General features: G+C 37.1%; 1 protein-coding gene across 3 annotated transcripts in view; it reads left to right on the top strand.

Annotated features, from left to right (window-relative positions):
- The window catches only part of cdk5rap1 (CDK5 regulatory subunit associated protein 1), a 110,194-nt gene that overhangs the window by 20,526 nt on the left and 75,551 nt on the right, over positions 1–14,117 (top strand). For all 3 annotated transcript variants that reach the window (XM_056468752.1, XM_056468750.1, XM_056468751.1), the window contains exons 7-8: positions 8,017–8,137; positions 8,244–8,477. In XM_056468752.1, the coding sequence (XP_056324727.1) occupies positions 8,017–8,137; positions 8,244–8,477 (355 nt within the window). The remainder of the gene's footprint in view (positions 1–8,016; positions 8,138–8,243; positions 8,478–14,117) is intronic.

Raw genomic sequence — 14,117 nt, 5'->3', positions numbered from 1 at the left:
GCCAGTTCTTGGACTTTTTGCTCAATAAAATAGTTCGTCGTCAGTATTTTCTAGTCCATCGTCTGTGTTTACATTCACCCACTGGCAGCCAAAATCCACTATGAAGCGTGTATGCACTGTGACTACTTTTATATTGTAGATTAGCAGCTGGGCATTTCACTCTGTCTCGCGCTGAAGCCTGTCACTGTCGACCAATCGCAGCAGGCTGCCATTGGTCCAATCAGCGCAGATTAGCTTCGCGCTGAGGATGGGTTTGGGAACAAATGAATCGCTGAACGATTCATATGGGAGTCGCTGGGATAATTAGGTAAAAATAAATGCAGATTATAAGACCATCAAAGTGTTGTTTGACCTTGCATGCATATTACACTGTTGTTGGAGACCCTTACAACCTAAATATGACCCTATTTCATCTATAATATGAGCTCTTTAAAAAAGAAGACTTCATCGGTTTGAAGGAAGGATCAGTAAAGACTGTCAGAACATGGATCAGTGCATCATGAATCAGTTTCTTCCCCCATTTCACCAGTGTAAGTACGTGCGATTAAAATTGCCTCGTTTACTCTATCTTGCAAATTATGTATTTAGTTGTGTTTTGTTACTTGTAACCGCGTGTACTGTATCAGGTTAACTCTTTATATTCTCATATCGCGTGTAAAGCCACGTTGAAAATGTGACACGTGCCGCTTTGTTTACGGATCGTCAGCTGTTGCTACACGCATGCAACGGTCAAGTTTCAAAATAGTTCAGCTCAGTTTTCGAGGTGAGGTGTCTAAATTGCACCCAGCAAGCTGAACTGGCACTCTAGGCGTGTGTGTCGTGTCCTCGGGGAGGATTTTAATGTGTGTTGTGTGTGTGTGTGTGTCTCCTCTGAAGGTAATGTGTGTGTGTGTGTGTGTGTGTGTGTGTGTGTGTGTGTGTCTCCTCATCACGCCGCCCTCAATAGGGACCCGTTAGTAAAATGCGGACCGGGGGGTGTCGCGGTTGAATTTTTTTTGGGTGGGGGGGGAGGGGGGGGGGTGATATAACTGAGCGCCGCGGATATAACGGAGCGATTCGTGGATATAACTGAGCGCCGCCCCCTCTCTATTCTGCCGCTCTAGGTCTCCTCTATGGACGCGCCGGCCCAGTGTGTGTGTGTGTGTGCGTGAGTGCGTGTGAAAAGAGCAAGTAAGCTAGGAGATCTCCTCGCCAGTTCTTGGACTTTTTGCTCAATAAAATAGTTAGTCGTCAGTATTTTCTAGTCCATCGTCTGTATTTACATTCACCCACTGGCAGCCAAAATCCACTATGAAGCGTGTATGCACTGTGACTACTTTTATACTGTTGATTAGCAGCTGGGCATTTCACTCTGCCTCGCGCTGAAGTCTTGTCCGTGTCGACCAATCGCAGCAGGCTGTCATCGGTCCAATCAGCGCAGCTTCGCGCTGAGGAGGGGTTTGGGAACAAATGAACCGCTGAACGATTCATATGGGAGTCGCTGTGATAATTAGGTAAAAATAAATGCAGATTATAAGACCATGAAAGTGTTTTTTGACCTTGCATGAATATTAGACTGTTGTTGGAGACCCTTACAACCTACATATGACCCTATTTCATGTATAATATGGGCTCTTTACACATTTAAAAGCATTTGAACTGAAAGCATTAGTTAACATTGCAAATATCAATGGCAACAAAAATGTTGGAGAATAGTCCTTGTAATTCAAACTATTCAGCACAGTAGCTGTTTAATGGAGCCTATGGAATGGTTTAATGGAATGCTATCCCACTAAAAAAAATGTTGTAAAAAGGTTGCCTGCTGTTTGTCCAAGCAGTCAAACTGCAAAACTGCAAATATGCAAATAAGAATGTTAACCCAGCTTTTAGAAATGTAGTGTGAAACATCTGTTAAAGAATACCCAGGATTATTTGTTAACCTTTGGTATATTATGAGGAGTGTGAAATGTGATTATAGATGACTCAGGTTTCCATTTATCCGAGGTTAAGTATGACCCAGGGTCAAATTTGTGAAAAAACTCTAGATAAATAATTAAGCAAAGAGGGGATTCAAGGGGGAATAATAAATGATGGATTAATTAGAGCAAAGAGAAACAGGTGAAAAACAACTATTGCAGTTGTAATCACTAACATGTGCATGGGTGCACGAGCCAACAGGAAAAAAAAAAAGAGTAGCCAGAGAAAAACACAAACCAAACAGTACCCCCTACATGATGACTGTAACCTGGTGCTCATGAGGAGAATTATTTGCAGGAGTGGAAAAAGACAATCGATATATGTGAGTGGTCCAATGTGTCCCGGGCCAGTCCAGTTTCTCTTCTCTGGTCTGTATCCCTCCCAGTCTACCAGAAACTGATGACCTTGACCATGGTGCCTAATGTCCTCTTGACCCTGTACATAGAACCATTCTTAACAAGAACAGGAGGAAGAGGGAGCAGAGAGGGAGTAAGTTGAAGAATGAATGACAGGTGTAATGGATAATATGTGAAAAACTGGGTGAACTCATTGGAGAATATTTGGTAATCTGAGTTACATAGCCATAGGATTGAGGACCTTAACAAAGTGGTAAATATAAGCTGCAAAGCTTTCTAAAATTACCCCATCAGAAGATCCCCTTTGAACCCTCCTTTGCTGTGGCTTCAGCTCAGAACTGCAGACAGGCCTGCTGAAAGTAAGGTAAAAAACTGGATCAGTAGATCGAAATGTCACTCTGCACTGATAATCTGCTCCACTCCTGATGCCCTCACAAATACCATGTACTCAGTCTACACATCATCCACCAGAACTGAATCTAAACCAATGCAAATCAGACACACACCTCTGTCACTTGAGGAATGGGATTTGTGGTTTTGACAAAACCTGTTTCTCTATTGTGGCCAATTAGGAAACATGAAGAACACCTGTTTACGTGTACCAACTTCTGGAAGCTTTTAATTGAGTTCTACTGCCATTCAATCCATGAACAATCAGTGTATCAAAATTTGTATCACTCATTACATCACTAACCAACTGGAATAGAGGCAGTATTATTCCAAACACAATGCTAATTCTGTTAAGTTTCACCCGTGCACCTTTTTTCTCGCAAACTCAATCCGGCAGAAAATAATTACGGTGTGGGTAACAGAGGACTTCTCACTATGAAGGTGACATTCAACAAGCCTATCCTACCAGAACGTATGCTCATTGCACCAGTTCAGGGTGACTTAACGACGGAAATCTCATGTGCTCTACACATGATCATCTTCTTATTTTTCAAGATATTTTGCAAGATACTAGTATTCAGTTTAAAACCATAAAACCCGAGTACATGTGTAAAACCATGTGCCCAGTCTACGCATCATCCACCAGAACTGAAACTGAACCCATGCTAATCAGACACACATCTGTCACCTAAGGAATGGGATCTGTGGTTTTGACAAAACCGGTTTCTCTATTGTGGCCAATCAGGACACATGAGGAACACCTGTCTACTTGGACCGACTCCTGGAAACATTTTATTGAGCTCTGCTGCCATTCAGTCCATGAACAATCAGTGTATTGAAATGTGTCACTCATTATATCAGTAACAAACTGGAATAGGGGCAGTATTATTCCAAAGTTAATGCTCACCTGCTAAACTTCACCAGTGCAACTTTTTTTCGCAAACTCAATCAGGCAGACAGTAATTACAATGTGTGTAACAGAGAACTTCTTGCTATGAAGGCGACATCTGAAGAATGAAGAGACTGGGTAGCATCCCACAAGTGATGAACATGTGATCATCTTCCTATTTTTCTAGTTATTTCGCAAGATACTGGTATTCGGTTTAAAGGGCACCTATGATGAAAATAATCTTTTGTAAGCTGTTTGGACAGAACTGTGTGTAGGTGTAGTGTGTCCACAGTCATATTGGGGTGATGTAAAGACAAGTCTCTTTTTTTTTAAATTTCCTGACGTTTAAATAGGATCCAAATCCTGCCCACTGAATTGATTGACAGCCGCGTAATAACATGTCGTAATAATGCGTATAATCATATCAATAAGACAGGATGTGCGAAAAGCTACCAGGATTAAAAGATTTGTTCATCTCGATGTGAGCATCAATCGTCATCAAATGTGATCAAGAATTAGTTTTACAAGTTTAAAATGTTTTTAAAACAGTGCATGTTTTTAATAAAGATAGTGAAATTGCTATGTAATTCATCACCACAGCTGCAAAGTATCACTACAGTTATGAAAGAAGACGCTTCAATCCTGGTTTGTGGACTATTTATTTTGCACATTAACATAACATTTGCCAGCAGCTAGCTCTCTGCAACTCTCACATGGTCGGTCACCCACTGAAGCCAAGCAGGGCTGTGCCCGGTCAGTACCTGGATGGGAGACCACATGGGAAAGCTGGGTTGCTGCCGGAAGTGGTGTTAGTTAGGCCAGCAGGGGGTGCCCAACCTGCGGTCTATGTGGGTCCTAATGCCCCAGTATAGTGGCGGGGACTCTATACTGCTCAGTGAGTGCCATCTTTTGGATGAGACATTAAACCGTGGTCCTGACTCTCTGTGGTTGTTAAAAATCCCAGATAAGATAATAAGAGTAGGGGTTTAATCCCGGCATCCTGGCCAAATTTGCCCACTGGCCTCTGTCCATCATGGCCTCCTAACCATACCCATATCATAATTGGCTTCATCACTCTCCTCCTCTCCACCAATCAGCTGGTGTGGGGTGTGTGGTCTGGCGCAATATGGCTGCCGTCGCATCATGCAGGTGGATGCTGCACACTGGTGGTGGATGAGGAGATTTCCCCAATGTGTAAAGCTTTGAGTGCCCAGAAAAGCGCTATATAAATGTAAGAAATTATTCTTATTATTATTATAACGATGTCCATACAGGAGTGAATAATTACGTGTACCCTATCACATTTGCCCTGCAAAAACAGTGCAAAGCTAACGTATGTGTGCGCTTGTACGTGAGCGAACTTTTATAACGTCATTATGTATGACTCATCACTTTAGGAAGGCTTAAATAACCTCCACAATAAATAAAACAAATAACCAGTTCTTACTGTATTAAAGGGGAAATGAAGCACTCAGTCAAGTTTACATTATTTTGTACATTTGATTCCACTTTAATGAAAATATTAAATAAACTCAATTAATGTAACCATTTAGAAGAAAACTGCATGTTTTACTATAGATTTTAGAACTAGGCATCTTGGAATGTCATGAAATCTCTTTGGAGTCTCTTTCTCTTTCCATCTTGGAATGCCATCTTTGAATGTCACTGTGTCTCATAGGACGTATTTTCCAGTATGATGTTTTGCACTGACCGTTATGCAAAATTGCCTTTATTTATTCTGAATTATCTCAAATCCTGAAAGCTGTTAAACATTTTTTTTTCTGTTTAAAAGTTGATTTTAGTCTGCTGTACTTGCATTTCACAGTTATGGCCCGTTTTTACTGACTGGTAGAGTATGGTACGGTACGGGTTGGTACGTGTCACCTTTATCAGGCTTGCGTTTTTCACTGCTAAAAGGGAACCGATGTTACCCTTTTGGTGGGTGTGGTGTATGACAAAAAGTTTCAGTAAACGTCATTCTCACTCAAGAAAATGTCAAAGTAAAGCTGTACTGACAGTCCACATCATATGAGAAGCACTTCTCACAAAACAGATGCTAGTAACAGATGCAAGTATACATATAAATACTTGTGTATAAATGTTCATTACTAACCTTTCTATGAACATAAAAACTGCAGATCAATGATGGTGCAAAATAGCCTACTGCAATGTATGCGATTATATGAAATAAATAAATAAATGCAACATATATGAGCACATACAGACCCTTATAGTCTCCGATATGTTACCAATTACAGGAAAAACTACACACAGCATACATTAAGTCCTTATTTGGGTTCAAAAACAACACGAAAAATCAGTCAGTGCAAACCTCTCATCTGTGTCTTTAATCTTTACCAGCACATGTAACCTCTGTTAGAGAGTAATAGACTGATTTCACGCGGCTGCCATTTTTAAAAGCGAAATCGAGGGTGCGGTGGGAAGAAACCCGAAAGTATCGTTGGGAGTTACATTAGAACGTTGTGTACTTGGCTGTATATCTTATCAGCGAATAGAAAGAGACACAAATTTATCATTTCACCGCCTTCTGAGTGACCCGAAGGTCCGTTCTGAATGAATGGTGAAAATATAAAGGGATATCAGAGCTCATTTTCAGCTAAGTTAAGGGAAACGGCACTAGTTAGCTAACGTTTTCTTTCCCAAACACACGTTTTAGATGCCATTTATCAAACTCAAGTTAATGAACTGATTCTTTTACTATATTAGACTTGTCACGTTACTGAATTAAAAGAAAATTTGTCAATTTCCCGCTAACATTTAAAGCACTGTTGATGGCTTTCTTAAAACAGCGCTGATTGGCCATTGTGTTCACGTGCTCAGCAGATATGCTTGTGATTGGCCGAGAAGGTCATCAGTTCACCCTCCGCTGTTTACTGAGCACAAACACAGCCGAGCGATCTGCTTGATGACTCTACTGATCCTTATGGCTGTTTCGCGCTTGCGCTCCAGTCTCCGTGTATCTGTGTTTGCACTGGGTGAAGAGCGGTAAACTGAGTGCAAACACAAGATACATGGAGACTGGATCGCGAAGCAGCCGTGAAGATCAGTCGAGTCATCCGCGCTCAGCGACGCTTCAATTTTAACTTAGCGGGAATTAGACTGTTTTAAAACTTCAGTACCGGGACAACACGAGGGTGTGCTACAGAGGACTGCTGTGTTTATCGCTCACCAAGTTACATAGGCTGAAGCAGGGAAGCGTCCCCTCTGTTTACCTGCTGCCATGAACTGAAGCCTAGGAGGACACTTGAGCATATTACTCTTACAGAGCTTGTGATGTTGTTTGATGCTAAATTGCTTTTAATTGTTTAAATTAAACGTACTGACTGATATTAAAGTGATGTTTACACCATATCTGTATTTTGAAATCTTGGCAACAGCTGGAGGTTTGTAGTCCACGGCATGTCACTGCAATGTTTACAGTGCTGGTCCTATACTTCCGCGTTTCTTCCCACCACAGCCTCGCTTTGGTTCTTTAAAATGGCGGCCGCGTGAAATAAGCGTATTCTGTCATTCCCTGTTCATAATAGTCTAAAAGGTGATGATAATAATTAAACATGTCAGTTTGTTCATGTTTTAGTTTTCAGAAAGAACCATTTGCTGCTCTTTTTTTTTCCCAGCTTCTTCTTTGTTTTTTCATGCATCAGTCTTGCGTTTGTCCCTTTCTGAAAGGATCAGATATCAGAAGCACAAATTTCAAATATAGACACGCGCCGAGCTCTGAAAGTGAAAGTGCTCGCACTTTTAGACGGGCTCGTAAAACAACAGGGCACAGCAGATTTTGTTCTTCTTGGCTTTGTGGCTGTTCATCAGAACAACGACATAGTGTCTTTGAGCTCGGGAAATGGCCATAAAAGCGTACCGAACTGAACCATACCGCACTGTACCACACAGTGGAAACTGTTGCTAAATACATTTGGATTTTATCTATTTAATTGTACAGCGAAGCAGATTACGTTGTGCATAAGGCTTTTTTTTTTTTACACTTGTGCATGTAGCTCACTCACTACACAGCTCTTGTTTTTGCTATTAATAATTATTACCATTGTTCTGCCTTAGAATCAAACCTGGGCAGAACATGTTAGCTACATGTAAATAACCACAATTGCTATAGGCAATATCAATTACAGTATTAATAATATATAACATACAAATAAAAGTATTCCAATTTAACATAGTTACAGTTTGTGTAACTGCTGAAAATGGTGAATATTTGTGAGTTGTGAACATAATAGCAGGATTTTGATTGTTTTTAGGTTTTCACACTGTTTAAAAAAGTAAATGGTTTATTGATGGGATCAATACTGTATAGTAATTTTTTGCTCAACACGGAGTCATTGTATCACCATCATTTAAGTCTGTTAAAAACAATAAATCAAATAAATTGTCACATTTTGTGTATTGTAGGTCCATCATGCGTGGCTGTGATAACATGTGTAGTTACTGTATAGTGCCTTTCACTCGTGGCAGAGAGAGGAGCAGACCCATGTCTTCCATTGTGGAGGAGGTTCGCATGCTTTCGGACCAGGTAGAATGGTGGAGTGTACAATACTATGTTATAAAAATATAATAAATGTATATTCCCATGGCTCTTTTTCAGGTATTTGTTCATAAGACAATGTGTTTGTTTGTAGGGAGTAAAGGAGATCACCCTTCTTGGTCAGAATGTGAACAGCTATAGAGACCTGTCTAAATCGCAGTTCTTCTGTTTTGAGGGCAACACTCAACTCAGCAGAGGCTTCCAGAGTGTGTATCGCACAAAACAGGGAGGCCTTCGCTTTGCAGACCTTCTGGACAGAGTGTCCCTTATTAATCCAAATATGAGGATACGCTTCACCTCACCACACCCTAAAGACTTCCCTGATGAGGTAGGAAGTTGGCATTAACATTCTAGTCATGCTGTGTTAGTGCAGGGCTGTATTATTAGTTATTATTAGGGATGCGTGATATTGTATCTTAATTTATTAACTTATTACCTTATATTTTGCTATGTTTATTTGGTTTTTGAAAGGTGTCCTCAAATCTAAAAATGTCAGGCTTGTGTTTTTTACCCCTATAAGCTTCTGGCCATTAAATCAAATTGAACTGTGATTTTATTTTATTTTTTTACACTCATTAGTGCTTTGTTACTAAACAGAACTACATTTACTATACTACATTTGTATTGATGGACATCTGCAGAAGAATTGTAACGAATCAATAAAAAAATCTTCTTTGACAAGTCATTATGTCAAATATAAAATGTGGTACAGTACAGGATCATCAGAGCGCAACATTTTTATTTATTGACAAAACTGCAACATATTGTGGCATAAGAAACTACATATTCACATTCCTGTTCTCTCTACTGTTACATTATACTAACCACCATTACATACAGTGACAGAGAATGCAAATGTGCAATTTATAAAGAAAAAAATTATAATTGACCTCCTTGTTAGTTGGTTAAAAACAAAAGTAAAAGTGAGAAAAATACAAAACATGACTGAATATGAGTTGCAAATCATGCCTGAACAAATTTTAAAAAATATTCATTTAGGGTTCAAATGCACTCGTTTAAGGATGAGTTAAGGTGCAAGGGATGGGTCAACAGTGTAAATATAGATGTAATTTGTATATGAATGTTAAAATGTAATTTATAGCTGTAATGTTAAGCTGAATTTTCAGTATTATTGCTCAAATCTTCAGTGTTACTTGATCTTTCAAAAATCTTTCTAAGATGTTGATTTAGTGCTTGAGGCTAAACTAATATAATGGTGATTATCAAATAATGCTGATTTGCTGCTCAAAAAACATTTCTGATTGTTATCGATGCCAAAAACAGATGTGATAATAAATACTTTAGTGTAAACTTTATTGTTTTATTGTTAGACTACAATGCTTAAATGGTCAAGTACACTGCTACAGCTAGTGAGATATGTTAATAAATGTATATTTATATTAAGCAAGGATACATTAACTTAAGTGAGAGTGTAGTTTTCCGTTTCATATACTCTTCAATTTAAATGTACATACATTACACATGCTTACACAATATACATATATACATAAAATACACATACTTAACTATTATATTCATGTGAAATTTTAAAAAGGAATGTCTTAATACGGTTTTTAAAAACATAAATACGAGAGGATCCTTTCACTTTATTAGATACAATTCCAAATTTTTGGAGCATAGCGACAAAGAGGTGCAGCCAGATCACGTAAGATTTACAGTGTGAAATTCTAAAAGTCCATCACTAGAGGGCAACGTAAGAGGGTATCAAGTTATGTAGTGCCTTATAAACTAATATAAGAATCTTCACTGTAGAACCCTTAGGTAAACCAGTATGCACAGCATTGCAGTAATCAATTAGAGAGAGGATAAATTATTTAATTTCTTAGCATCATTAAAAGATAAGGAAGAATGAATTCTGGCAATATTTATTAAGTGATAAAAACATGTTTTTGTAACTGGTTAATATGAAATTTAAAATTAAGATCACAGTCGAAAATAACACACATTCTTTAATTATTGTTTTAGATTGTAAACCTAAAGTAAAGTACACAATTATGTTTCAACCCTCTCTTGCTCAGGTTTGACTTTAAATGTATTAAACTTTAAATGTCATCAATTGTACAATACTGGACATGCAATTAGACAAATTTTCTTTTGCAATAGTGTTTTTATTGTAACAGTGCCTCAACAGAAATGAATAATTGTATATCATCAGCATTAAGATGATAATTCAAGCCGAATTTCTGAATTATACCCAAAGGAAGCACATATAATGAAAATAAAATTCGCCCAAGGATAGAGCCTTGAGGAACACCATATAGTATATCATAATCCTGTGATGTACAGTCATCTATGTTTACTAAAATGTCCTTTCTGTGATATACGTACTGAACAAATTTAAAACTTTCCCAGAGAGACCTATATGATTTTCCAGTCTGTTCAGAATGCAATGTTCAACCGTGTCGTACGCTGCACTTACATCCAGAAGGATTAAAACTGATACATTACCTTTATCTGTATTTAATCTCAGAGCATTTACGACTTTTAGTATGTTGTTATGACCTTTCCTGAAACTTGACTTCCCTTATACTATGCTTATCTAAAAGTTACGCTGTTGCAATACGTTTTGTAAAATTTTACCTAAAAATGGGACATTAGAAATTAGCCTGTAATTGTTTAAAACTGTACAATCCAGGTTTGGTTTCCTTAAAAGTGGCTTCACCGCAGGTTTTTTTTTTTTTTAATTAGTAACAATTCTCCTCTCTAATAAATTATTAAATATGTCAAAGACAATATGAAACCAGCTAGATGAGGAATTTAACTGAGATATAATTGAATGAGGTTCTCTTTACTAATGATTCAGAACCTTTTTATTTTATGTTGGGGATAACTTCCCAATTCATCCACAAAAATTTAACAGTCTGTGTAATGTCAGTTCTAATCAGTGGTATTTTGTTATTTAAAAATGTAGCAAAGTCTTCACACATAGTTACAGAAGGCTGGTCAAAATAGTTAGCATGTTTGTTATTTAAAAGATAAGGTAGAAAAGAGTTTTGCCGGATTACTACTATTTTCATTTATAATTTTTGAATAAATAGGTTGTCTTTTCATACAAATGTTTTATTGTATATACGGAAATATTAAACAGCAAAATCTCATGATGAATGGTTAATTTAGTTTTCCTCCAAAGACATTCTAATTTTCGTAGTTTTCTCTTCAGCTGCAAAAACTTTTTTTCTTCTTTTTTTTTAAATCTCAGCAGCCATAATTTCAAGAATTTATTTGGTCACACTTTAATTTGGTGGTACGTTTGTTGAATTTAAGTTACATTGCATCTACATGTCAACTAATTCTTATTAAATTAAAAGACTGTTAGGTTGAGGTTAGGGTTAGTGTACTGTAAGTTGACATGTACTTGCAAAGTTTCTTATAGTCAGTTAAATGTGTGTTGAATGATCAGTATCAACAGATATTTAACAGACAGTCTACTAATTCTCAAATGGACCGTCAAAATAAAGTGTTACCATTGATTTTAATAGTGCATTACAGCTGTCAACTTTATCATGTACATTTAACTCATCCCGCCAATATAAAGACGCTTGTTGAATCTCAATAATAAAAGTTTCCAACCCCAATGCGTTAATGAACCTCTTTCTAGTTATTTTTTCTTCAGGCTAGAGTATAATTTTACAAAAAAAAAAAAGCAAAAGTGATTCGTAGGTCAGTTATTTCACTTATGTTGCTCGCAACATTACCACCATGTGAAATGATCAGATCAAGGATATTATCTTTATTATATGTTGGTCCATTAACTTGTTGCGTAAAACTAATACCTCTAGAAACTCCACTGCTTTGCCATCAACTTTGTTATCAACATGAAATTTAAAATCACCCACAATTAATATTTTAGCAAATCTAGTAACACACAAAGTTCAAGGAGCTCAGAAATAAAACCATGATTTATGTTTAGGAAGTCAATAAATTATAACAACTAGACATTTATTTTCGATTATTTCTATTGGCATAAATTCTAAAGAAAAAAATTAATCAAGAACAACCACTTTACAAGCTGATGACGGATAAATATAGCAGCTATCCCACCACCCTTCTTGCCACTGTGAACCTTTTGCAAGAATGTATAATGGGATGGACATGCTCCAATAAGAAATACAGAACCATTCTGATCAAACCATGTTTCTGTTAAGAAAATAAAATAAAAAAAAACTTTTCAGATAAAATATCAGGCATAAAAATTGCCAGTTTTAATTGTCCTTCATTCTGTAAACAAGGTGTAGTGTCATTTAAGTAATTTCTTGCTATCAATAACAAATACGGTGGTTCTTTCATGTACTGCTATAGTTTCTATAAGAGACAACAACCTCAATGTCATCTACAAAACTTGCATCCCAGTTTTAATTCCAATAAATTGATTGTATTATTATATGCTTATACAATGCATTTTCAGCATGTCTAGACAAGAAGTATGCTCCAGCCCTACTTTTGGATGTATTGCATTAGAGCAATAAAAGCATGAAAAGATCCTAGTTGTTAATTAAAAAAACTCAAAGTTTTTTTTTTGCAGAACATTTCTAACTAGTTGTTAAAGTCTGCAGTAAAATTCATTGCCCCTTCTATACGTTGGCAGTGGTGTGGAGATTAAAATCATTGTTGCAGCAGATGCATTTGGTACAATTTCCACCAATTCATTGAAGTCTTTTTTTTAAATATTTGTTTGTCTGCATCAAATATTGTTTACGCAGCATGCAGTATTTCTTTTGCATGTTTTAGAACAGCTGAAGTTTGGGAAGCAATATCAAGTACCCAAGCTTTCGAGAAACATTGTTTATGAATGTCAGTATAACTCTTAACTCTTAAAAGTCTTAATTTTGATATGTCTGATAATGGTGTGACCAATATTAAGCATCTTACAAGGTGAAGAGGTTAGCAGTGACATTGCATTTAGTGAACTAAATGGCTCAAAGTATTGCTGATAGAAAGATCAAACTTCTGTGTCAACGCTGATGTTCTGACCCTAAAATATGATTTTCTCTGCTGGTAAAGCCAGGGTCCATGCTTCAGCCATCTTAATCCAAGGTATGCGTTCCTCTCTTGAGTGAGAATCCCCATTGTAGATGTTGATGGTGTCATGTTCTTGTGTACTGTCCTCAACCTGAGAAGTTTCGAGCAAGGTTTTTCATTCACACAACTCTCTATTTGATGTGTTGCTTGAGTGTTTCTCAAGCAATTCCTGTATTTGTGTCTCTAAAACAGAAAGGTTCTCCTTGATTGAATGTACCTCAAAATCTCTCTGTTCGATTAAGGAAAACTGTGCCATATTTTTTCCATGCTGCCACCATCTTGCTAATGTATTTTCTGCAAAACTAAACAGAGTAGGGTTTTGTCTCCACCTCTAAGCCCCTTTTGGTTTTTTTTGGAATAGACAATGTCATTACCAGAGGAGAATGGAGTGATCACTCCCAGTAATCGAGGGAGATATTTAACATTTAGCACCTGGTATAGAAATTGAGAGGACAAACATTTTTTTCAATAGTAACCTCATTATTAATCAACTCCATATCAAACTCTCCATAAATTTGAAATATTGACTTGTACCTTTCCAAAATAAAAGAGAGAAATAAATAAGTATGCAAAAATAATACCTTAACATAGCCACTGAACCAGAACATCAGCAAATAGAAAAAGAACACTGTTGATAAACGATTAGCTCACAACTGATCAAAAGCTATGTTATAATGACATATGTGAAAAGCCGTGATATAAGCAAAAGACATTGATAAAGAATTGTGTCCCAAAGTATCGCCCCAAACACAATCTAGTAATGGTTAATGAAAGGGTCAATGCCAATTTCAATGTTCCAAACATCCAAATTAACTCGCATCTTACAAAAGATGATCAAATAATCATCTAAAATAAATAAGTGGAGTCACTCCCCTCGTTCACTCAAAAAATAAAATAAATAATTAGCCTGGGCATCCAGGGTGTGACA

Source organism: Danio aesculapii, chromosome 11 (genome assembly GCF_903798145.1).
Source record: "Danio aesculapii chromosome 11, fDanAes4.1, whole genome shotgun sequence".
NCBI lineage: Eukaryota > Metazoa > Chordata > Actinopteri > Cypriniformes > Danionidae > Danio > Danio aesculapii.
Note: the sequence above shows the minus strand (reverse complement) of the source record. Positions and strands in the feature narration are given on the sequence as shown.